Source organism: Cydia pomonella, chromosome 12 (genome assembly GCF_033807575.1).
Source record: "Cydia pomonella isolate Wapato2018A chromosome 12, ilCydPomo1, whole genome shotgun sequence".
Lineage (NCBI taxonomy): Eukaryota > Metazoa > Arthropoda > Insecta > Lepidoptera > Tortricidae > Cydia > Cydia pomonella.
This window is the reverse complement of record NC_084714.1, coordinates 14,231,624-14,257,791: the sequence shown is the minus strand read 5'-3', so window position 1 is coordinate 14,257,791 and position 26,168 is coordinate 14,231,624. Positions and strand designations below refer to the sequence as shown.

The 26,168-nt window shown below is 39.1% G+C and overlaps 3 protein-coding genes across 3 annotated transcripts; 2 read left to right on the top strand and 1 right to left on the bottom strand.

The window, feature by feature from the left end:
* Nucleotides 1-32: 32 nt before the first annotated feature.
* LOC133523672 (glutamate-rich WD repeat-containing protein 1) lies at nt 33-7,307 on the top strand. Its single transcript, XM_061859351.1, has 7 exons — nt 33-447; nt 683-842; nt 1,549-1,767; nt 3,566-3,702; nt 4,033-4,187; nt 5,645-5,862; nt 7,145-7,307. Exons 1-7 carry the CDS (start codon nt 149-151, stop codon nt 7,280-7,282), a joined length of 1,326 nt encoding a protein of 441 aa, XP_061715335.1. The 5' UTR covers nt 33-148; the 3' UTR covers nt 7,283-7,307.
* LOC133523671 (mismatch repair endonuclease PMS2) lies at nt 7,296-12,215 on the bottom strand. Its single transcript, XM_061859350.1, has 8 exons — nt 11,849-12,215; nt 11,581-11,740; nt 11,360-11,503; nt 10,547-10,748; nt 8,819-10,456; nt 8,395-8,593; nt 7,879-8,028; nt 7,296-7,454 (listed from the first exon to the last, which is right to left on the bottom strand). Exons 1-8 carry the CDS (start codon nt 11,939-11,941, stop codon nt 7,389-7,391), a joined length of 2,652 nt encoding a protein of 883 aa, XP_061715334.1. The 5' UTR covers nt 11,942-12,215; the 3' UTR covers nt 7,296-7,388.
* Nucleotides 12,194-26,168, top strand: LOC133523673 (WW domain-binding protein 2). The gene is made up of 7 exons (XM_061859352.1): nt 12,194-12,406; nt 19,290-19,464; nt 20,088-20,247; nt 20,482-20,612; nt 22,377-22,566; nt 23,213-23,292; nt 24,345-26,168. The coding sequence occupies exons 1-7, from the start codon at nt 12,351-12,353 to the stop codon at nt 24,390-24,392; spliced, it is 840 nt and encodes a 279-aa protein (XP_061715336.1). The 5' UTR covers nt 12,194-12,350; the 3' UTR covers nt 24,393-26,168.

Below are 26,168 nucleotides of genomic sequence, written 5' to 3'. Positions count from 1 at the left end.
ATAAAAAGGAAAACACAGCTGGTCTATAATTTCCGAACGGTTTTTTGACACTAACAATGACATTGACATTTAAACGTCTACATTCCAAAATATTGCACACCACGTGCTTTCTTTAATTTTTGCTATTTTTTAACATATTCAAGTGAAAATGTCTATGAATGAAGAAGAGATGGACGCGGGCTCTAGTGAGAGTGAAGATGAAAGCATGGATGAAGAAGGTGGTGACGATAACGAACCTAAGACTTATCTGCCGGGTCAACCACTTAAGGAGGATGAACAGCTAGTATGCGATCAGTCAGCGTACGTGATGCTGCACCAGGCACAGACTGGCGCACCGTGTCTGAGCTTCGATATAGTCAACGATAACCTGGGAAGTAACAGGGAACACTTCCCAATGACCGCCTACCTGGTGTCCGGCACACAAGCTTCAAGTACCCATTTGAACAAGTAAGTATTTGGATAAAACGGCTTTATCAATGGGTTAAGATTTGATTACATTCTGTTATGTATTAGCAGTTCCGAATTTAGAAATTCCGAACCTCTTAAATACTTATATTTAGTTCCTAAAATCATAATTATATGTATTGTGTAATTAGATATCCCAAATTATCAAAATCCATATATTTTGCTTTCTCTCTTTGTAAAAAAAGAACATTGTTTTAATATAAATTCATTAATTCAGTATTCTAGTTGTAAAGATGTCAAACCTGCATCCAACATCCAAACCCGAGGCAGATGAGGATGAGGAATCTGACGAGGAAGATGATGACGAGGATGAGGAGAAGAAGCCACAGATGACCTTCTCCTTCATCAAGCACCAGGGCTGTGTCAATAGAATTAGGGTAAAATCTTCATTTTTTTGCTGCATGAATAATGTTTGTTATGTGATAAAGAGAATATATTCATTATATGCAAACTTTAGTATACAGTTAACCACTGATTTTGGCATTTTTTTTCTTTATCATAAAACTCAACATAATATATTAATTTCTTCCTCCAAGTTTCATTTCATTTATTAATTGTAAAGTCATGTTCATACATTATTAAGGTGTTGCAATAGAATTCAGTAAGTCAGTCCATGACACCCTGTGAGGACATACAACAATACTATATTAAAAAACCCTACTAATCTAGGCTAATCATTATTATATAGAATTAATCATAAATATGACCATGGAACCTAACAAATCCACAAAGTTTCCTAAATTATTAATACATTAAACACCACTTGCACCATCCCACTAACCCAGGGTTAATTAGGTAAACCTGAAGTTAACTTGGTTACCAGTACAATTTGATACAGGGTTACCCCGGGTTAACAGTGGGATGGTGCAAGTGGTACTAAAATATGTTACAATTAAAATAAATTTCACAGCACCTAAATAACAAATTTTACACATTTGGAATAAAATAAATAAAAAGTGTCTCTGGTTAAGTATACCAGAGACACTTTTTTTCCTGTCTTCAAGTTCCATTTAAAATCAGAATGTAATGTGATGTGTTAAAATTTTAAATTCTAAGTCTGAATTTTCTGTCTTTAAATTTCAGACATCAAACTTTAAAAATTCAGTACTAGCAGCAAGCTGGTCAGAATTAGGTAGAGTAGACATCTGGAACATAACACAGCAGCTTCAAGCTGTGGATGACCCTGCCCTGTTGGAGCGCTACAATCTAGACACTGTGAACAACCCAGTCAAGCCTCTGTATTCATTTACTGGACACCAACAAGAAGGCTTTGGCATAGATTGGTGTCCAACTGAAATGGGGGTAAGTTTTTCAGTAAACACAAGTTAGTCCACAATGATTTATACTCCAGAGCAATTTAACATTGTTCTTTGACTGCTAGAGATATCAGGACAATTTGCATTAACATTGTCAACACAGTTAAGCCTTTTAAGACAGAGCCTTTTAGGACAGGAATGTTCTGACGCTAATTCTGAATTTAATCAAATTATGGATCGGTATTTTAAGGGATGGTTGCAAATATTCACTGATGCTTCTAAATTAAGCCCTCTGGACTATGTAGGGTCAGCTGTATGGATTCCCAAGTTTAAAATTATTCTTAATTTCAAAAACCCTCCTCAAACATCAATTTTTACTGGTGAGGCTGTAGCTCTATATGAAGCTGTTTCTTATATTAGATCACATAACCTTGATAAATCAATTATATTAACGGATTCTCTAAGCTGCTTGCAGGATTTAGTGAGTCTTCCATTCCACTCTAGGGATAATTTTTACTTATCTTTAAAAATAAAAGATGAACTTAGAGAATGCCAAAAAACAAACTTACAAGTTGTGTTAGCATGGATACCTAGCCATTCCGGAATTACGGGCAATGAAATAGTAGATGTTTGTGCAAAATCAGCTATACAACAGGGCTTGATTACAGATAACAAATGTTTTATTCGTGATATAAGATCCTCTGTGAGACCTTTGTTATATGAAAAATGGAATAAAGTGTGGCAAGCGTCTTATAAAACTGGAAGTAGCATACATTATGGTAGCTTGCAACCATATATCCCAGTTAGACCATGGTTTTTCAAGAACAAGGGGTTTTCAAAATTAATCACGTCATGTATTATTAGGCTTCGCCTTGGATTCATTTGTTCCCCTGTGCGTTTGGCCAAAATGAGGATAAGGGACAGCTCTATCTGTGAGTGTGGACTGGACGAGGGTACTACAAATCATATTTTATTGGAGTGTCCTAAAATACGTTATCCTATATATGATTTTCTTCCTCGTGAGATTAGCCGTCCAGTAAATATTAACTTTTTACTAACTTTAGTTTTTACTCCGTTTTGTGGTATTTTGAATAAATTCCTAGCTAAAAATAATCTTAAATTGTAGTATGTATCATATTATTGTACAATAAGTTCGTAGATTGAATACTTAACTGTAGTTTGTTCTGTACATAGTGTAGTGTTCATATTGTTTAATAGTTGTATGTAGTCTATTAGTTAGTTGTAATTTGTATTTCTTTGCAGATCGGATACTCCACCGAACACTGTCTATGACCGTAATAAGATTCATATACTAGCCGTGTCTTATCCAACCTCGACATTGGCAGAATCATCAACACCTTGATGGAGCCATAACACAAAAAATTGATTGAGGACAGGAAGATTTCCCACCTGATTCTGAATTTTATTCTAAAGTGATAGGATTCAATTTTGCATAATTCCTGATAAGGACCGTGCGTGTTGGAGAGTCTGCCATCTTGTGGCCTGAATCGGAACCATAAACATGTACATTTACACATCATGTGTTTTCTTGTGCATAGCAGGTTGTGCCATCTTGTGGGCTACATCGGAACAATAAACAGCACATTTACGCCTCGCGCCAAAAATCTGACGGCTCCTGTGCTGCCTCCTACAGTTCATGCACGCTCCCTATACCCTTATTCCTTATCAAGGGTTAACTGACCATTCGCATTTTGCTTAATTGTGTATAGATTTGTCATGTAATTCAACCCCTTATTATTAGACTTTCTTCCAAACATTACAGTTCACATGTCTAAATAACTCATCTTTTAAGTCCCTTACATATTTATCACTAATGATTTTAGGTCCTAGCTACTGGAGATTGCAGAAGAGACATTCACATCTGGAAACCAAATGAGGCTGGCACATGGGATGTTGATCAAAGGCCCCTTGTGGGACACACTAGTTCTGTTGAAGACTTGCAGTGGTCACCAAATGAAAGGTAACAAAAAGGAATTTGTTAAAATAATGTAAGTAATATATGTAAGTGCTGAATATTATATTTTTTGCTTATGCTATCTATACATTTTTCTTAATTTTGGGGCCCCCAAATCCACTATCTACTGCCTGCGCCATCATCTAAGACACTCAAAACTTGTTGAAACAAGGGTAACGGCCGAACCTACAGCTCTCCCACATCTGTTATACAGGTGACATTGTATGGCATTAGATCCTCACACTTCCTTCCCTAAAGCTAGATTGGAAGGCTTGTAAATTGTAGTTTAAAAAGTAATCTAAAAAGTCATATGTAATTTAATTCCTATTTTTCCAGAAATGTGTTAGCTTCATGTTCTGTTGACAAAACAATCAGGATATGGGACACAAGGGCGGCGCCCAGTAAAGCCTGCATGTTGACTGCCGACAATGCTCATGAGAATGATATCAATGTCATATCATGGAACAATAAGGAGCCTTTTATAGCTAGTGGTAAGTATTAGTAACATTGTTATTCTGCCTTCCTTTGAAGCTAGCGAAAATTCCTAGTATGTGACCTTTGACATTACTGTGACCTAAACCCGCGTCACTTAAACAGTTGCACACAGTCATATTAATTTTTAATTTAACACTAATCTCCATCAAAACTTACTGACTGACTGATTGACTCCTGAGTTGTCGCCCCCGCAGCACCAAGGATGACTACCTATAGTTGTCATGGGATAGGTACACTAATCCACACGACCTTGAACATTTAAATTTAGAATTGAGCTTTTATCTCTTTGCTAACCCTATATCACAGGCTTTCACCCAGAAGGGGTCCACAGCAGAAAAATAAAATAAAATTTTAAATAAGTACATATAATATCTTATTCTGATCTTATTGTGTCCGTTGAGACATGGCGAAATTAAAACCAAATTGTGTTGCTCTGGTTTTTATTTCGCCGTGTCTCAACTGACACAATAGTACATTACGATACAAGTGCGAAAAACAGGAAATTCGAAATGAGTGGTGATAAATTAAAACACGAAGGAAGGTGTTTTAAATCGACATGAGTTGCCAATTACCTATTCGCACATGTATCGTACGTTTTACAGTACATATGGCCCTTTGAATGTTCGACACAGTAACGTAATATGCTAATTTTCGCACTAGTGCGGTAAAGTAGCACCATATGTACTGTAATAATATATTATAAAACAACATTTAAGGCTAATAGTACCTGGGCGACCGAGCTTAAAGCTCGGTTATAACTATTTATTGTAATATGGTGGTGATAATCTTAACTACATTTTTTTACTAAATTAAACTTGTCTAAAACAATAAAAATTAAAAAAATTATATATAAACTTGAATTTGAGTTGTGACTCTTGTAGTGTGAATCAATTTAAAAACAATCTTGACAGACTATCTAAGCAGTGAAATCGTGTAGTGAACTCTGATTTAGACGTACCAGCATCAGCTGCCTGTCTTAAACCAAATAATAATAATATAAAAAAAAAACAAAAGTTAGTCACCGGGTGAGATTCGAACCCGTAACACTCGTTTAGCAGTCCGAGTCTTATTACGCTGGACCAGACGGACAATGGCTGGCAACACGAAATTAGCGACCATATTCTGCGACGAAAGAAAAACGCATGAAAACTCGAAAACACGCGTTTTTCCAAACATAAGACTAATCTAGATCGATTGTATACCCCCAAAAACCCCCATATACCAAATTTCAGCGAAATCGTTAGAGCCGTTTCCGAGATCACAGAAATATATATATATATATATATATAAATACAAGAATTGCTCGTTTAAAGGTATAAGATTCCACGTATATCTTTATATTTTAATCTATTCTTAATATAACGTTATTTATTGTACGACTCCTTTGACATTTGACACGTCAAACCATACGTCAGTTCAAACATATGTGTCACAGATACTTGTTTATTCACAGGCGGCGATGATGGATTCCTCCACATATGGGACTTGCGGCAGTTCACAAACAAGACGCCAGTCGGCACGTTCAAGCACCACACAGCGCCAGTGACGTCAGTAGAGTGGCACTGGGCTGAGCCGAGCGTCCTAGCGTCGGCCGGCGAAGACAATCAGGTGGCGCTGTGGGACCTCGCTGTGGAGAGAGACGACGATGAAGTGGTTGATGAAGAGCTAAAGGTAATATTTCTGTGATTAATGCATCACAAGCCAGTGACGTCAGTAGTGTCACTGGGAGCCAAACGTCCTCCTAGTGTCGGTCGGGGAAGACAATCAGGTGGCGCTGTGGGACCTTGCTGTGGAGAGAGACGACGTGAAGTGGTCGATGAAGAGCTAAAGGTAATATTTCTATGATTAATGCATCACAAGCCAGTGACGCCAGTAGTATCACCGGGAGCCGAACGTCCTCCTAGTGTCGGTCGGGGAAGACAATCAGGTGGCGCTGTGGGACCTCGCCGTGGAGAGAGACGATGACACTTTTGTGGTTGATAAAGAGTTAAAGGTTCTCTTGATTAATGCCACTGGGTGTAGCATCACATAGCATGTTATTCAATTCAATCACGCAAAAACGACTGAAACACTCAGATATGAAATTTGGCACACATATAGTTGCCTGGAATTAGACTAAGGATAGAACAAGAATAATATAGGGGGAGGGAAGGCGGTTTTACAACTTTTACCAGGCAAGTCGTGAGCAGGTGCTAGTACAGGTGCAAGTGGTACTGTACAGTGAATAATTATGTTGTTTGCGTCATGAAGCGTTGCACATGTCATAGAGAAATAAGTAAGGATAGAGTGCTAGAGTCAGACCAAGTTGGCAGCGATTTAAAAAAAGTGTTAATTTAAACGTCAAACTTCTATGAAATTATGACTTTACTTAACACTTGCACAGGCTGGGCTATCATAATCGCTGCTCACACTTGCTCAGACTCTAACTCCATATATCAGTTTCCTTACCAAAACGCGGGTTATTTTCGTAGTCGACATCTAGCGTCAGTCAAGTAGCGAATTTATCAGCATGTACTGCTACGTGACAATAGATGTCGCAATGAACGAAAAGTCTAATAATTTGTTAAACTCAACAATTTTCGGCTAATATTATTAACGGATTAACCGGACCTCTATTTTCGACTCCTTCTGCTTGTAATATTAGTTGTAAATTTTTTTAGCAATACATTTTTCGTCAATCGCGACATTTGTGACATCTGATGTCAAGTATAGCTGATAAATCCACTACTTGGTGTTGGCGCTAGATGTCGACTACGAAATAACCCGCGTTTTGGTAAGAAAACTGATGTATGGAGTTAGCACTCTATCCTTAAATTTCAAACTTATCATCCTGATTAAAGGTTTAAGATTGGAGTATTGCAAAAAATGACGAGTTTAAAACACGCAACTATCGAAAACTCTTCTAGATTTCTAGTTTCTTTCGAAGTTAAACATTTATCATCTTATATTTTAGAATCTGCCACCACAACTGCTGTTCATACATCAAGGGCAGACCGACATCAAGGAGCTACACTGGCACAAACAGATCCCTGGCGTCATCGTCACGACCGCCCACACGGGCTTCAACATATTCAAAACTATTAGCGTTTAAGTAAATAAAATTATAAACCATTAAACGTCTATTTATTTCTTCAACATATTACAATACAAAATAACAGCCATGATTTCTGAAGATTCGTTAAAAATAGATAAAATTATTAGCTTTTATGCACCATAGCTAAATTTACCAAGTGGCGAATGGTAGGCCGGCCATGAGGACAGTTCTGAAAAAAAAAAGAGAAAGAGACAATGAATAATATGAAAACTAGACGAAAAGAAAATCATTGAAACTGACTTTAACAAGTAAATATTATGGGATAATTTTGAACAAATCGACCGAATCCCACAGTCCACAGTAAGCTCAGTATTTTGACGAAACTCAGCGCCGTAAATAATCAGATTTATATACCTACAGTCGAGTAAACAAACATGTATACATTTCTTCACCTTAGTCCATTGCAATAAGGTGAAAAAATGTTTACATATTTATTAATTCGACTGCACCTATGTTTGTGAGCGATACTATACAATTTCGGCGCTTATTTATAATTTTATATTGACCTGGTTAAGTATCGAGTCGCAAGTTAGAGTCTTGCTCCAAGGTGAATTGACCTTTAGTAAAAGGAATTGTAGAACCGAGATATTTACCCACGGGTTGTCAATTTCTGCCATGTGGTCTACCAGTACTTTCATATCAGCTTTGCTCAAGGCCGTGCCTATCATAACGGATTTGCGGCACGCTCTAGAGGCAAACATTGCCCTTACTCTGCTTGGCCTACAGTATTCCGATGGCGATTCCTGTAAAAGAAAATAGTTTTCTATTAAATCAAATAAATATCTTATATTTTGTAATCACGTTTCAGTAAAAAAGTACCTCACCACGTAGTTTTAGCTTAGGATGTAAAAGCTTAGGTACCACTGTAAATTGCTACCACTAAGATTTATATTTTTTCTTTGCCAATGATGCCATTAATTTCAGATACTAGATACGAGAGTTATTGGTTGTAGAAGTTAAGACGAAAAAAAATCGTGCCCACAAATTAAATAAGACAGCCTAATCAGATAATGTAGCGACATCTATTGCAATTAGCTGTCGAACTGGGAGGCAAGTTTTTTTGCAAAGTTCTATATCTCGTTTACAATCTTCTCTTTGCTTATACTAACCCTTAGCATAAATAGTAACTCTTCAATATCCTCTTTCCCAAATATCCAATTTTTCGACATAGGTATCGTCAAGAGTTTAACTCTTTTGGTTGGAGGGGCATCTTCATTTATTTCAAACGTGAACCCATTCTTTTTGAAAATTTCTAAGTTGTCCATCAGAATTTGTTCGTTGACACCTGTGAGTTCAAGTTGCTGTGGTCTAAAAAAATAGAACGGAATATTAGGTAAGGTTTGTTGGAGTAATTCAGTAAGTCCATAGGCAAAGTGAATCTACTCTATAAAAAAAAATAACCTGCAGAGGAAAAGCCTACAATTATACCAGTTTCTTTCGGAGAGGAAGCATTGGCCTGACATACGCTACGCTACGCAACTTAGCATAAGATAAGATTTGATAAAGTTGTCAATAATGATTAGGTACACTTACATGACCAATTTTTGACTTGTTAGCTCAGTAGTTTTCTGTAACGTTTCAAAATTGTATATCTCATCAGTAGCATGCTGATCAATAATAAACAGATCATCTTCTAATTGGGTGATTATAAATCCTAAATTGAATTGACCTACAACTATCATGTTTTTGAATGAATCTTGAGATATTTCTTTACTGAGTTCTTCTTCACATTTCTTATTAAATACAGGGTTTATAGTAGTTTTGAATTTTATTCTTTCTGGTGCAGTTATATTAGTTTGTTTACTATTCATTTCCGCTAATGCTTTTACGTGAGCTAGAGATGTTTTCATAATCACAGTTTGTCTGTTACATTTACCTAAGTCTTCCTTATCTGTCACTACAATTTTTGATTTATTATCTTTTTTTTCAAGATTCAAGGATGCATTATTCTTTTTCTGCATGCCTTTATTATTGCAATGATATGTGTGTGATTTTTCAATCACAACATCAGTTAACTTTCTAATTTGAGTATTTGGGACATTATCAGAGTCCTCTAAATACATGATGTTTTTTGTTTCCTTATAAGATGAAGTTCTTAATTCATTACTTTCATTTGATGGATCTGCATGGTTTGTTTCATTTAGGGTTTCTACTGAATCATCAATAGTAGTTTCATTTTTCATTGTTTTATTATGTTCTTCTACTGAGTTATCAGAATCTGATGCTTCTATTTTAATACTTTCACATTTAGAATCCTCACATACTTGTTCAGAGTCAAAATCATCATCATCATCATTCAATTTGCTTGTTTTGGAAGATATATAGTCCAACATTGTAGTTGATTTCCTTTTCAAATCTACTTGTCTTGTTTCTGTCTTGCTAGTGCTTCCTGCTTGAAATGTTGTTACAGGATTCTTAGAAAAACGCTGCATGAAAGAATTAAAAATTCTGGGTTGATCTGTTTCTGCCTTAACATTATCAGTTTTTTTACTGTAAATATTAGCATTTGGTTCTATTTTTAAAGTCCTTGGTATGGCTTCAAATAATTTTAATAATGATGCTTTCATAACATCTAATATGAGCTTCTCTTTAGTAAGAAATAATTTTCTTTTGTCTGGTGTTACATTAACATCAACAGATGTTCTATCTAAAGTGATGTTTAAAAACACAAAAGGATATTGGTGTGGATTATATTGTCTGTAAGTTTCATTGATAACTTTCATTATTTTTGTTGGTTCACAGGGTCTTGAATTGACATAGAAAAACTGTCTGTCTGTGCTGGAACGGCCACTACCATGAGCACAAGACGATATGAAGCCTGTGAATTCTACAGGATCAGTAACATTTTTATAGCCCTGTGATTTTTGAGAGTTAGTTATAGCTTCTTGTGAGCTCTCCACACATGATTGATCAGCATCATTAGACTCTTCTGACAAGTCTATCTCAACATCTTCAAGGACAACACTGTCTTGAGTCTCCTGAACATTCCCTGAAAGCCCTTTAAAAATATTATCCTTGATATTTGAAACCTGCTCAGGTTTGATTTCTAGGATGGATAGCAATTGTTTTGATCCAAACACACAAGCTATGTTGTCTTTGTAGGAAACTGATCCCTGAGTGGCAACCACTGAAGTCTTAGAATTGGAACTTGTTTGGTTTGTGCATGTTATTCTGCAAGATATATGCAATATCAATATTATTAATATAATAACAAATTATCAAATTAATTAATTGAATATTCAGAAATGTAAATAGGCTTACTTGACTCCCAATGATATGAGACAATATGCATATAGCAGCTGAGTCATTTTGTTGAATTCCCTCTTGGCATTTTTATGAAACTCTTTCTGCCTGACTGGTAGTGAAGCAAATAAATTAGATAAACTGACTGTGGTTCCAACTTGACGTGAACATAGAGTCTTCTTTGCAATATTTCCTTTATGATCATACTCCAACTTTGTTGCTGAAACAATAACTAGATAAATCAAAGGACCACGGGCAATTATGTATGCAGCCTGGCCCAAAATCTAACAGAGATGAGAATTAGGTCATTAGATAGCTATTTCTATGAAGTATCATTTCATTCTATGTGCTCGAAATAGAATTCTATTGCAGAACTGAGATATTAGTATTCTAGTCAATTAAAATAATTTCTGCAGGGCAAAAGTTCGCGCGCCATCAGGCTAGTGGCAAATGGTGTAACCGATTGAAGGAACCAGTATTTTGTGTACACTTCTTGATTAAAACTTGATTATTACAGTTCTACAATAGAATTCAACTTGATATGCATATAATGAAATCTAGTAAATAAAAAGACCTATTAAATGAGAAAACTCTCAACTCTGTTGGTTTCTGGACCATTTTCTCAAAATTTTTTGACTAGACTCTTTTGACACAACTGAAAAATTAGGGCTGTAGCTCTGCTTAGTTTTTTTTACTTGGTATTTTTTTTTTGGCTCACTGCTTAGGTTTGATCATAAACTCAAGGGTCCACATTTAGCAAAGCTGATCTAAAATAATACATTCAAATTTTATGCAATATAAATTATAAATGAATATACAATATATACATACCATGCTCAGAACTCTTGTGTCTGGTGACAATGGTGAGGTTTGCCAGCGCACACAGAGAATTTAATGCCTCTCCTCTAAACCCAAAACTAGATACTCCCAGTAGGTCTGAGTACTCGTTTAGTTTCGAAGTGTGGTATTTTAAAGCTGAAATAATATATAAGTTATATAACATTAACCATGTAAATATTGAAGTAAATATAGTTTATATCTTATGAACTTACTTAACGCTGCAAAATTATCTTCTGTAACACCCGACCCATTGTCAACCACCTCAATCATATCTATTCCATGATTTTTCAACCGTATGTCTATATTAGTGGCCCCAGCATCTAGCGAATTTTCGACTAGTTCTTTTACTGCTACCGCTAAACTAAGCACTACCTGTAGGATGTATAAACTATGTTGTAAAAAAGTTAACAAAATCGACTTTATTCATAAAATTAATGTGATTATTATTACAAATAATTAAGATATCCCCTCGTTACTTACTTGACCGGAGCATATCTTGTGTACAGATTCTACATTAATGGGCTTTATGGATTTGACCTTTTCATCATCTTTCTTATCGTCATGATTATCCATTTTATTTTAGCTTACTAAGAGTAAAATAAATCGAAAATAAAACAAAATTGCCGCGAAGTTCAATACAACACAGCGAACTTCTAGCTGCCAAAAGACAACTGTCAATTTAATACTATTCAAGTAGCTCTTAAAACAGCTCATACGAAAATATCAGATGCGTTAAATACAATCTTAAATAGTCTAAACCTGGGCGGTTTGAGTTCCTGTAAAAACAACGCAAAATTTAACGAAATTGCACCTATCAAAAATACACAGTCAGTTAGATGTCAGTGTCAAACTCAGCACAACAGAAAAAGCGGTGACGAATGTTCTTGAAATATTCGATCGCAAGTTTCCTACGCAGTTTTGATTTCAATTGCAGTTTGTAGAATTTTATTTGGTCAAAATTGTGATCAAGTAGTGCTTAAAAATGTCTTTAAACACGGCCCACGCAGATCATGGCGTCCTGATACATGCAGGGGAAGCGTGAGTCACATTCATAGTTGATTATATTACGTTTGTACATTGATAAACAGTAGTAGAACTTTCTATGCGTCCTGTCTGAATCGGAGATAAAATAGATTGTGTAATGATAAGAAAGGACTGTATGGACAAAACCGTCTTCTAAATTCTATTAGCAGAAGATATTCTTCCGCCACAGCTAAATTTTTGTATTATTATGATGTTATTGTGATGCAATGTTTATGGGAACTCCTAGTATATTTCTATTCCTGACGATTCTTTCATAATCCTGGCTCCAAAGCAGAGCGGTTGGAATACACTAAAGGACCCCCCTTTACTGGTATAACTGCAGACTTTGGTAAACATGAGTTGAAGTGGGGCAAAGGATGTAGAATCTGCACGTAGTTGAAGCTCTTGCTTCACTTCTATTTTCCACTCTGAGTGATGCAACTAACAAACTTTTATCTTGTAGGGAGCTTTGAGACTGTTACTTTAGTAATGTTTGATTTATAGGTAAATGTTATCCATGCAAAATGTTATTTTATTTTAGCATATTCTTCACCATATTCAACACCTATAAAAATAGGTGTAATGTTATCATTCAACCCCTTTATCCCAAGCATTAAAATTTTTATTTTGATAGAACAGTTTTCAAGATAATTATTATGATATTATTGATTATGTTGTATTCATAGTTACCCATATCATATTCATAGTTATCCATATTCTTTTATAGTTACCCTAACTACATCTCTCTTTAATTATTCAGGTCCTCAAAAAGTTATTTAGACTGTCATTACCTAATTAGTACCTTTTACTTATACTTACATTGTGTTTATAAATTTGGTTTGTCCATCAAACAAATATGACTTGTGTATGTGTATATATTTGTTTTATATGATTTTATTAATATAAATAAGAAACTTAGTTAGTTAGTTAGTTAGTGCTTCTGGGCATTTTCCGCAACTCGACAACCATTGTGCCTATTTTGCGTGAAACGAGGTAGCGCTACTCTAACCACCCCAGCTCCTCCACGAAGCCTAGCAAAGTTTTCAGGCTGCTAATTGCCTCTCCTAGTGTGCACGGATTCCCTAGGTATTTGTTCCTGTATACTTCTACCTGTTTGCAGTCTAGGAGAATATGTTTTGTTGTTTCTTCTTCTTCCATGCACGCTCTGCACATGGGGCTGTCTGTTTTACCCATATTGTGTAGGTGTTTGTTAAGTGTGTTATGTCCTGTAATTAATCCTACTATTTTACGTAGTTGGTGTCGAGGTGTTTTCAGTAGTATTTTGGTGAGTTTGTGGTTCAGTTCCGGTAGAAAATCCTTGGTCTGCCTGCATGTGTCCATTTCATTCCAGTATTTATTGTGCAGTTGTCTGTGATGTAGGTCTAGCTGGTTGTGTATATAGGATATTGGTAGGGGTATGATGGGCTCGGGTCCATATGCCGTCGTTTCTGAGCCTTTCCTGGCCAGTTCGTCCGCTGCATCGTTTCCTCTTGATCCACTATGCCCCTTTATCCATTGAATTGTTACTTTGTTGCCTTCTTTGCTCACTTCCGTGAGGCTTCGATGACATTCGAGTATGAGCTCTGAGTTAATTTTGTCGCTGCATAGCGCTTGTAGTACTGATTTACTGTCTGACAGTATTAGTATATTTTCGTGTTTCACCTGTCGTCTTGTTATAGCATTGCAAGCTTCTATTATTCCCACACATTCAGCTTGGAATACCGTGTTATGTTCTCCCAGGGGTTTTGAGATGTGTATGTTCAGGTCTTCCGAGAAGACACCACATCCTGTCCCTTCAAATGTTTTTGAGCCGTCTGTGAATATTCTTAGGTTTGTTTGGTCTAGTCCTTCTTTAGGATCCTCTGTTAATGATATGGCGTATTCTTTCCAGAAGATCATAGTTTTTGGTGTTTTGTCGATGGGCGCCGCCAGCATGGGTAGTTTTGAGATCATATTTTCATAGATCTTCTTGTGCGATGAGCTGAATGATGTCCATAGGTTTAGCTTTTTCAACCGAAGAGCCGTGGCAGCCGCTTCTTTTTGTATATATATGTGTAATGGTAGGAGTCCTAGCATTATTTCTAGCGCCGCAGTCGGAGTAGTTCTCATACAGCCCGTCGCAGCCACACATGCTAGTCTTTGTGTTTTATTTAGTTTGTCTATTACCGTGGTTAGCTGGGTGCGGGGCCACCATACGACCGAGCCATAGCTGATCATTGGCATTATTACCATTTTGTATAGCCACAGTATGATGTGAGGAGCAAGTCCCCATCTCTTGCCCACCATCCTCCGGCATTGCCAAAAGGCTACTGTTGCTTTGTTTAGTTTATTGTCCAGGTGTTTGTTCCAGTTCAGTCTATCATCCAGGATTATGCCTAGGTATTTTACATCCTTTGAAAGTGTCAATCTTGTGCCAAAAAGGGTTGGCAGTTCGTATGTACCCAGTTTTCGTTTGTGTGTGAAGAGAATTGTGTCGGTCTTTTTTGGGTTTACCGATAGGTCATTCTCCTTGCACCATTTCTCTACTATTTTCAGTGCTGTCTGTGTGAGATCACACAGTGTGTTTATTACTAGGCCGCTGATTAGTATTACTAAGTCATCTGCGTACCCTATAGTCATAAAATGTTCGTTATTTAATTTTGTTATCAATTCGTTCACCACCAGGTTCCATAGCAGTGGTGAGAGTACTCCTCCCTGGGGGCATCCTCTCATGACTAGTGCTTGATGAGTTTGGTTTTCGGATAGTCTTATTATTCTCTGTCTTAACATATTCATTATCCATTCGGTTACGAGTGGATTGGTTCTATGTCTTTGTAATGCTTGCTGAATGCTGCTAAAGTTTGTCTTGTCAAAGGCTCCTTCTATGTCGATGAAGGTGCCTAGGCATGAATTCTTCCTTGCTAGCGCATTCTCTATGTTGCTTACTACAGCATGGAGAGCTGAGTCAGTTGATTTCCCTTGACTGTAGGCGTGTTGGTTTGGATGGATTTCTATGTTTTTTAGGGCCGTGTCCTTCAGTTCTCTGTCACATAGTCTTTCTAGTGTTTTTAGCATGAAGGATGTAAGGCTGATTGGTCTGAAAGACTTGGGGTCCGAGTAATCGGTTTTGCCTGGCTTTGGGAGGAAAATCACTTTCACTTCCCTCCATTTATATGGTATATATCTAAAGGCTATACAGCTGCACAGTAGATTGGATAGGTGTTTGATTAATGTATGTCCACCCCATTTTAGTAGGGCTGGGTAAATTCCGTCTGTTCCCGGCGATTTAAAGTTATCAAAACTATTTACCGCCCAGGTCGTTTTGTTATATTCTGTTATACATTCTGCTGTTCTCCATTCGCTTTCAGTTGGATTATAGTTCATTGTATCCTGTTCTGGGTCTTGCTCATTTACTACTTTGCATCCTGGGAAGTGAGTCTCCACCAGTAGCCTTTCTGTCTCAGCTGGGCTGCTAGTGGTACTATTATCTGGTCTCCTCAGGGTGCCCAGTAGTTGTCTTGGTTGGTCTGCAAGGATTTTCCTTGTTCTGTTTGCTTGAGTTACTGTGGATATGTTGTCGCAGAAGTTTCTCCATGTGGCTGATTTTCTGTATCTTAGTCTTTTCTTGTAGTCTGTTTTAGCTGTTTTGTACCTGTCCCAGTCCTCTTCAGCTCTTGTGTTCATTGCTCTGTTAAGTAACCTTCTCATTTTTGTTCTCATTCGTTCCAACTCCGGTCCCCACCAGCTGTTATTGTTATTGTTATTGCCTTTTCCTCCAGCTGATGGAGTCGATAGCGGACATGTGTTTTCGTAGCTTTCAGTTATGTTTTTAATAATTAAGTTTACCTGTTCCTCCAATTCCTTTGTGTTGCTAGGTCTGTTAGTGTGTGTGTTATTGTGTAGTTTACCTTCCAGAAGTTCCTTGTACGCCGCTATGTCCGTGCGTCTCGGGTTTCTTCTAGGTGTGGGTGTTTGGATGTCAGCTGTCAGGTCATACCGAATCCATCTGTGGTCGGAGCAGGATAGCTCGTCCGACACGTGCCAGTTGGATATGTGTTGAGCTGCCAGTCCTGTGCTTAGAGTAATGTCAATTATAGTATTACACCTACGAGTGACAAAAGTTGGTTTGGATCCTGTGTTTAATATATCTAGGTTAGTTGACATAAGGTATTCAACAATATCGTTACCTCTTTTGTTGTTGGTTTCCATTCCCCATAGGTTGTGATGGCCGTTGCAGTCTGCAGATATGACCAGCTCGAGCCTTTCTCGTTCGCAGTAGCGTATGAGGTTGTTCATCTCCACTGGAGGTGGTTCGTCCTCCGCCGCCATGTAGGTGGACGCCAGGACTATCTCCGGTAGACTTAAGTTTTGTGTTCTGAGGAGTTTTATGGCACACACGTCTCTGGAACAGAATTGAGTTAGTGGTTGTGCCATTATGTTACGAGATATGTATATGCAAGATCTTGGTTTGAAATGTGTATTGTAAAATAAATTACCTCCGGTATTACCAAGGCCGTTTATGCGTGTGTTCCTGATCCACGGCTCTTGAATCAGGGCTATGGATGTTGGGTTAACCTCCAGCCATCTTCGAAGTTGAGCCGTTGCAGATTCGCTGTGCTGGAGGTTAACCTGGAGGACCTTACAGTGGGAAGGCGCCATCTGGGGATATCCCTTCCGCTGCCTTTCCCTTTAGGTCCAGGAGACTGATCCCCTTTGGTAGACCATCCTCGTCCTCAGAGTCCAGCAAAATGCCTTCCTCGATGTCTGAGGTGTGTGGTTCCGCGCAGTCGGTGTCCATTGCAGAGGGGGTGTTCTTTTCAGGCGCGTCCTCTGCAGATTTGTTCTCCCCTCCGTCAGTGTTCGCCTCTGTTGCGTTTTTCTCCGGTGGAGAATCTCTGAAGCGTCCTCCGCCGTGCTGGAAACGGATGTAGACTGTCCCACATAGGTAGTTCAGTCTTCTTCCCTTTTCCATCACAGCAGGAACAACGTCTTCAGGTATTCCCACCAGGAGTAGGGTACAGGCCCTTTTCTTCAGGGGGATCGCCTGGTGGAGTGTCCACTTCCTCACCATGGCCCACGGGTTCTGGAAGTTGAGGACCCTGCCTATTTTGGTGAGGTTGTCTTCCAGGGACGGGATCAGGATACCGCACCTAGTGTTCCGGACCATCTCGTCCTCCCTCTTTCCAACGAGCTGGTCTCCGTTCTGAAGGGTGGCCGACTCCAGCCACTTCATCAGCCACGCCTTGGTGTTCGCGTCCTGGCACCACAGCTTCAGGTACCCATCCACAAAACTGGGTCTACCTGAGAACGCTGGGGCCTCCGCTGCGGTGTCCAGATCGGTTTCGATGGCTGCTTGGAAGATAGCGTCCCCGATCTTCTTCTCCACCTCTGCAGCATCTTGCTGCGTCAGTCTGCCCGTGCGGTTATTGGTAATCGCCACCGTCAGATCTGATGCTGCTGCCGCCGCATAGGAGGAGGGTAGTTCTCTGTTCCCCGAGGTGGCGTCTGTCCGTTGTTTTTTGTGGTCGCCTCTGGGGGATATGGTTTCATCCAGGCGTGCCCTCTTGGCTTTCCCTTCTGGTTTCTTCTTTGCCTGGGTTTGTTCCGCAGGGGTCGTCGCTCCTTCGCCCTGTCCCTCCGGGGCGTCAACCTCCTGTTTGTTTCCAGAGGAGCGGCTTTCTGCTTCTCTTCGCTTTTGGAGCCGCTGCCTCTTCCTCTGCGAAAGTTTTTTCCGCATAGGTGCGTCTTCTTCGGTCTGGGCAGGCTTCCCTCTTGGTTTGCACCTGATCTCCCAGCCGGGATCTATGACCTGCTTCGAGGGTTCAACAGGTGTCGTCCCACTCTCAGCCGCCATCGTTTTGTCAGTCGAGGGTCCAGCTGTTGAAAGCTCCATCGTCTCTGGCTTAGTCACCTGGGCTGGGGTTCCGATAGGTACCCCGGCTTTCAGCGGCCTCTCCAGCTTCGATGGCTCCTCCTTAGCCTTCCCGCTCTCTATTTGTTTCGCCCCCCTTAGTGCTTCAGCATGTGCCGTCTCATCTAAGGAGGTCGTTTGGTTTTGTTGGTTTTTATTGATTATTTTTTTTGATTTATTGCTATACATATGGTTCCCACGAGTAGCTAGGGATATAAAGGGTCAGTACTACGCAGAGCCCCGCTTGCGTAGACAAGGCTATATTACAACGGGTTTCGCCCGGTACCCGAGGCCTATCGTTCGCGACTGAGCTCCCTCTCAGCCACGCATCCATCGGCACGATCAGTTACACCTTGGATTAGGGTTTTTGGAGTCGAGGTTTTCTCCTCCAGGAAGGGGGGATGTGGATAAATGGATTAAGATGGGAAGGGGAGACAGGAGGGTTGGTCTGGGTAAGGTTTTATGGGTAAATTGGGGGTTTATAGGAAGGGATAAATGGGTCGTTTTCATGGCCCTCAATCTCCGAGCCTCCCCGTGCAGGACACCTTTCCGCTGTATCGACCTTGGCCCCTTGACGTTGTCTCCCTTCATCCGGTCTAAGAACAAGTCTCTTACCGGATTTTAGGAGAGTAACGTCTGGTTCCCCGGTCGATGCGTCGGAAGTGTGTCCACGCGAGGCGGCGGCTTAAAGAGTGCCTTGCTAAGACCCATTTTTAAGGATTTGGGAATGGTTCATGAGGAGTTGTACCACGAGTTTGGATTTGCTCGGGTTCAACCTCCATTGTCCGGGTCCTTATTAGGACTAAGGGGCTATCCGCAACCTGCCCACCCGCTCGGTCGCTTTGGAGACAGCGTGTTTTCTCGGTAGAAGTTCCAATGCTGGGCGTCATAAGGGTCACCTCCTGGGAGGTAGCCCAAACGTCACCCAGCATAGACCTTCAGCCAAGACACCCGAGAAAGAAGAAACTTACTAATGCTGTTTAATTAAATGATAATGAATAATTTTAGCATCATCCTGTTCTCCGACAATGTCATGGTCGACTTCTATGGCAATGACACTCCTGAGTTCAAGGGGAGCAAGAATGGGCGCATGTACCTCACTACACACCGTATGATATACAACTCCAAGAATGTCTCAGACAGCCTGAGGTCATTCAGCTTTCCCTTCATTGCTCTGCAAGATGTAAGGACTAATTACATACTGTTTATTTACATATTTTATCAAATTATAAATGCACACAATGTATCAGCATTGCAATACAACAAGGAAATGCCACCGGCATCCTTGGTACGGTCACGTCTGAAAATATCGATACGAAAAAAGTGCCAAAAATATGTATCCACGACTTTATTGCCCATATATTAAGGTAGTGTATACATATTTTTGGCATATTTTTCGTATCGATATTTTCAGACGTGACTGTACCTACAATGTCTCAAGGGACTATTTTAGATTTAAGCTAGTTATAGTAATACCTTTGTTTATATCTATTAAGTAAATAAAGATATTTGTTACAAAAAAATATAAAAATTAGAAAAAGTAATGCTCTAGTCTATACATCATAGTTACCAAGAGACAGATCTCTCATCACTCATTACAACAGTATGTTACAATTGTATACAATTGAATGAGTTGTCTAATGTAACATGTGGTTGTGATATGGAGCAGAGATCCATAAACCACTTATTATTTGCTGACCCGTAACTAGTTAGGTATTGTAAACTTCTTTGCAAATAACAGTAACAAACTATTACAACAATGTTGTTTCATGAAAATTGTATCAATGTTTTCGGGTTTTGTATCAGGTAAATGTGGAACAGCCCATGTTCTCTGCAAACTTCATCAAGGGCAAGGTGCGGGCCCAGCCCAATGGAAACTTCATTGGAGAAGTGAAATTTAAACTGGTGTTCAAGTCGGGAGGAGCCATAGAGTTTGGGCAGGCCATGCTGAAAGCCGCACATCTTGGTAAGATTCCTACTCAAACAACAACAAATGTAAAGTTTTATTTACATGTAGCTCTTAGCATTCATTGTTATGTTATCTTGGTTTTGTCATGCACTGATAAATGTGATTCAGACTATGTTTACTACAAACTAATAATACGAAGTAATAACATTTGGAGTATAAAAAAACTGAATTTTTTGCAAAAAACCGGTTCCGATCTAATCCCTGGGTTGAAGTACATTTGTATGTTTGTAGCATCCCGGCACGGCACGCCGGGCGCCGCGCCGCCGCCGTACACGCCGCCGACGGGCCCGTGGCACGCCGCCCCGCCGCCGGCCTATGCGCCGCCGCCGCAGGGCTACTACGGATGGGTGCCACCTTACACTGTAAGTGTACAGTGTATAAGGTAGAGGTCTTAGGTCCTTCCAGGAATACTACTTGAATTGTTGAGATAGCTTAAATTGCTGAAAGAAGACATTCTTAAGCAGAATGAATCGTTTTTTGGAAAGGTGCAGTTAGCAAATAAAAAGTTTTGCTAATGAATCCTATTTCTATCAAGGACCAAATGTGTGATTAGAAAACTTCACTAGCTGGACAAATACGTTCCTGACACTCCCACAGTTCGTGCATTTTATTGTATATTTATCCTAATTTGCTTTTTGCTGAAAAAAATATAATGAAACGTACAGAGCACGAATACCGAGCTAAGTCAATAATAGAATTCTACAGACGCAATTCTGATAATCGTGTACTGACTTTGCATCACTTTTGCAAGCAAAATGTACCTGACCGGACCATCCGAAATGTGATCAAACAGTACGTAGACAAACATGAAGTGCGATTCAATTCAACCCATTTTCTGGTCAAAAACCAACTATTAACATGCATTATTAGCAAATTTGACCGCGTCGCTTCACGAGAACTTGGCTTGACCACAGGGTATATACGTGCGCATAGCTGCTTTCTTTACTCACCGATATGTAGACACTGTAGACGGCTACATATCGGCGAGTAAAGAAAGCAGCTATGCAGCCCCAAACACCATCAAGGGCAGATCGACGTATAGATCGAAGATGAACTAGACACCAATTGAAGACACTTTGCTCTCGACTGGGAACCAGCTAATAGCATCCCAGCGATGTAGCTAATGTGGAAGCGGTTTTTTAAGGAAATCGCAATAGCGAAAGTTGTAAGGACTGTAATGTGACATGGGCATATGCAGGTACAGACAGAGCTCAAATATGCCCCCCTGTGGTGTCTGCTCCCCCCTAGGGCTCCAGCGATATCAACTTGCCCCCACGCCCTACATTTCTATTTTGTATTTCAGAGTTCGATTATGTAGGTAGTTTGTATGTTCTTCTACTCCAGCACGATTTGTCGAGTAAATGACTGCTAGTGAGATCGAAATCGACTTCATAAGTATCAGCTTCAAGAGCTGCTAGTGTATCAAATAAAATAATAAATAAGAAGCACGGCGCGTGACTTCTAACATAGAACCATAGGTAAATATAAGTAAATAAAGAGTTTTCTCACCAAAACGCGAGTTATTTCGTAGTCCACATCTAGCGTCAAGTAGCGGAATTTATCAGTACCGCTAGATTGCTAGTTGACAAAAGATGTCGCGACGAACGAAAAGTCAAATGCTCAACAATTTTTAGGTAATATTATAAACGGATTAACTGAAATTCTATTTTCAACTCCTGTACATTGGTTGTAAATTGCAGCAAAGATTGCAGCACGACAATACTGCCGACTACCGAATGCCGAATACTGTCAAATCAAATCAAAATCGTAGTGGCTGCCAGGATTTTTGACATTTGTCGCAGTAATGCAATCGGCAGTAATATCGCAGTCAGCAGCAATATTGCAGCTTGACATTACTGCCTTACTGTTTCAAATGTCTACATCGATGTCGCTACCAGGATTTTTAAATTCATAAATTCTTGTTTACCGCCCTTAATACACAATGTACTAACTATTATACATATTTTTCTCGACGATGATTATGATGATAACTATTACTGTTATCACACTGATCCGGATCCGCACGCCGCTCCGGTAGATATGCAAGCGAGACAGCGCTAAGCAATGTCCCGCTCTCATATCAGCATCCAATGTGAAGAGCGCCTAACACAATCGAACATTTCCAGGCGTTCCCAGACCAGCCGCCGCCGAACTCCGTGTTCGTGTCCAACAGCCCGCCGCCGTACCCCGGCGTGGCGGGCGCGGGCTACCCGGCGGGCGCGGGCGGGCTGTCGGGCGCCGCCGCCGCCTCGCCGCCCCCGCCCGGCTACCCCGGCGGCTTCGCGCCGCCGCAGGCTAACGGCATGTCGCCCAATGGTGAGAAGCGGTGTTGTATTTTGTAAAATGTATCGATGGAGAGTTGAGGACAGCGAGGAATAAATGCCATAATAAATAATGTCAAATAGACACAGTTTATTTGTAATAAAGGAAGATATCATCAGTCGCTTAATCTTAAATACTTTCTGAAATAGGTTTGCCTGTCTGAATAATTTTACGCATCGCATTTTGATCTGTAATTTCAGTCTCTGGGAATTTTATTTACTTTAACGTTTAGCAGTTTGTAAAAAAAAATTAAAAATGAATTTATGAATTGCCTATAAAATAATTATCCTACGATATTGCTGTAACTTTTACTAAGAAGTAGGAAGAGTAAAGAATATGTATACATTTGGTAGTTGGTACCTCATTATTATTATTACCATTTAGATTTTTTTAAATAAAAATCAATTAAATTAAAATCATGTGTGATTCTCTTTCAGGTAATCATAGTTTCTGTAGAGTAATTTAGTTCGAAAAGTATATAATATACCTATCATCATCAACATTGTTAACTGACAATCGTAAACCTTACTGCTATGACATAAGGTCTACCGAACTACCGATGGTCAGTTAAGAGTTACTATTAGTGCACAAATTGTTAGTGTATGGTTGTATGTTGCAGTAGTTTGATTACCATTTGCAGATGCCAAAGCCGCCGAGGCGGCCCGAAGCGCCTACTATGACCCTAACAGGCCCCAAACCGCCTACGTTCCGCCGCCGTATGTAAGTATTCACTACATCACAGTTGACTCATTTAATAATTTCACATTACAGTACGTTTAATTATCTAGATTCGAATATAGTAGTACTACGTATATTAAGTTTATCAATATATTTTACGTATATCCATTACTCGCGAGTTGGTCCTTTTAGATTCCAAATTTCTGTTCCCACCACCCAGGACTTGAAAAACAATCATGGTCAAAGTGCCGGTCACGACAATCCTAAAATAATAAGGAAATGTTACGATAATTATTTTATTAGCGAGTTCCAGGTTCTTCCTTTCGGCTCCATTGTCCGACCTTAAAACCTAATCTATCAAGTACTCGTACTTGAGATTGAGATGGAATAAAAAAAAGTAAACAATGGTTTAGATACCAACGTGCAACGTTGATCGATTACGGATCGCCCGCCTTCTCGCTTCATCGTCAGGTGTTAGAATTGAATCCTCATTCATAAAAAGATATCGTTGCACCTAATGCCGCGAAATTGCGTATTTTTTTTCTAAAAATACGCAAAATGAACACAATCATGAACATTGTTTATAAAACTTTTGAAAAGTGTTTGTGAAACTACGGTTCAGAGATATTTTGTGGGGATTTTATAGAGCATCGGGTATTATAACGTCTCGTCTGAGGGCATAGATAAATCAAAAGCAAAATAAACGAACATCCTAACTTAATGTAAGTTATTAGAAGTAATATGCTTTGGCACAGCGACCTTGTCAGTAGAAAGAAGAGGTAATTCAAAAAAATAGGTACGAAAAGTTGACTTCCCATTGTAAATTTGTATTTCGTGCTCTACTGACAAGTTGGGTGTGTTTCAGTGTACCATTTTATTGCATGCCAAAAGTGATCAAAATGAGTAATTTCGTAATATCGCCGAATGTGTATTATCGTAATAATCGATTATACAAAATCGATCGACCGATTAGTGAATTAGTGCAGTAGCATAATACAGTTTGAGTGGGACCGATTAGGATCTAGCGTACCTATGAGTACACTTCTAAACATAACATAAAAAAAATCGAGTAACAAATTAGAAATACGTTACAGGATCAGCCCCCGAGCTATCAAGAATCTACGTCGAAGAAAGAAAATTAAGGCACTGTCCGCACTTCCACCTCGGGCAGGCGCCGCGGCCCGCGGGCGCCGCGCCGCTGCCCGAGCCCTGCTGCAGCACGGACACCGTACTGTAACCCGAGCCCGGTGTGCGACTATTTTCTAAATACCACAATTTTATAAGACCACTTTCTATTCTACTTATAATTTAGGCACAAACATTGATTTCGTTTATTATTAATCAACTCCGACTAAATATCGACCGATAAAATATCGACTCTTGTCGCTTAAATTTTCTTACTATACAACCTTCATCTTCAACGATAAATTTCGAGTCTAGTACCAAGATGGCGAAATATATATATGTACTTTGGAAGCTGTGTTGCGCCTACGCTCTCGCCTCTAAATATCACAATCACGGTGACAAAATGATAGCTGAACTCTGAAAGCGTGTTTAGACATCAGAAATAGTAGACAAATAAATATATTTAATAGAATTGATCATCCGAGATCCTTGTATTAGGTAGAATTATGAATTTTGTGGTATTTTGAAAACGAGCACTACTGATCTCAATTGAACCTGGTACACTGAAGGTATATAAATCCAGCGTAGCATAGTCAGTATTTCTTAATGTACGCGAGCGGCAGATATGCTAGGTCAGTATGCACCTTGACGTAAGTACCTAAAGAAATTGGATACCAAACTTCTCAACACATTCTCTTTCTTTAGTGTTCGTGGACGAAATACTTTCTTTTACTCTAGTGTTCGTAGACGGAATAACTTGCCCGATGTTATGATCGTTCTATTGACAATAAGTAGTCATCTAGCGGTACCAAAGCAATACCTTATAATTTGCGAGCCTTATTGCAATTAGATAAGATCGTCGCAGCCCCTTCTGCGTATTTACATACTAAGTACAGCTGCAAAATTGCATGGAGAAATTATGAATGAATTCATTGTAAAGTCGCCATGCACTTTTACGGCTGATGGTACATTCACTACTTACGCATTTGAGTATACCGGCAATTCAAAGTTTTGGAACAACTGGCGAGAATTCACATTCTGTAAAAAACAGAAGGGCCACATATGTTTATCGCGTCCAGTCATACTGTCCTATGAACTTCTTACAGGTTCAATCGAGATCAGTGTCATTTAACCTCGTAAGGCCCAAGGTCCTTCCTATAGGACTTATATTCAGTTCAATGTAATTTAAACCATATTCAATTGGAACAGAGTTGCATTTGTTTTGTTTCGTTACATTTTCAAATAAAATAAAATCGCCCTGCACTTTACGTTCAAATTTCAATGGCAAATCTTGGATTTTTCATTTGTATGACTGGGCCTTAGGAGGATAAACTATAAACTTCCCAAACGTTACATTCCTTATAATCGTTACTTCTCTCGGTTGGCTCTGATTGTGAGAAGATGAAAGAAGAAAGCACTATTTGTGCCGTTCTTAGTTGTGAGGACGAAGTTATCAATAAACGAGATACAAATTCGCGATTGTATCTACTCGTTACAAATAGATGTCAACGCAATATTATACAAAGTATTCGAAATTCGTGTATGACTGATTGTTGTAGAAAAAAAATATATATTATAGTTATTTTACGTTAAACAAGTTTTATTTGTTAATTTTGAATGTGCCTGTACCTTAGAACTTACTATTGAACAATATTCACAATCTTCTGGTTCTATTAAATGCTATAAGTAATATTACAAATAATAAAAGTTATATTTAAATATCAGGCTTTAACTGTTTTTTGTATTGTATTGTGTATCTGTAGTGTTAATAAAAATAAACAGTATTGCTTTAA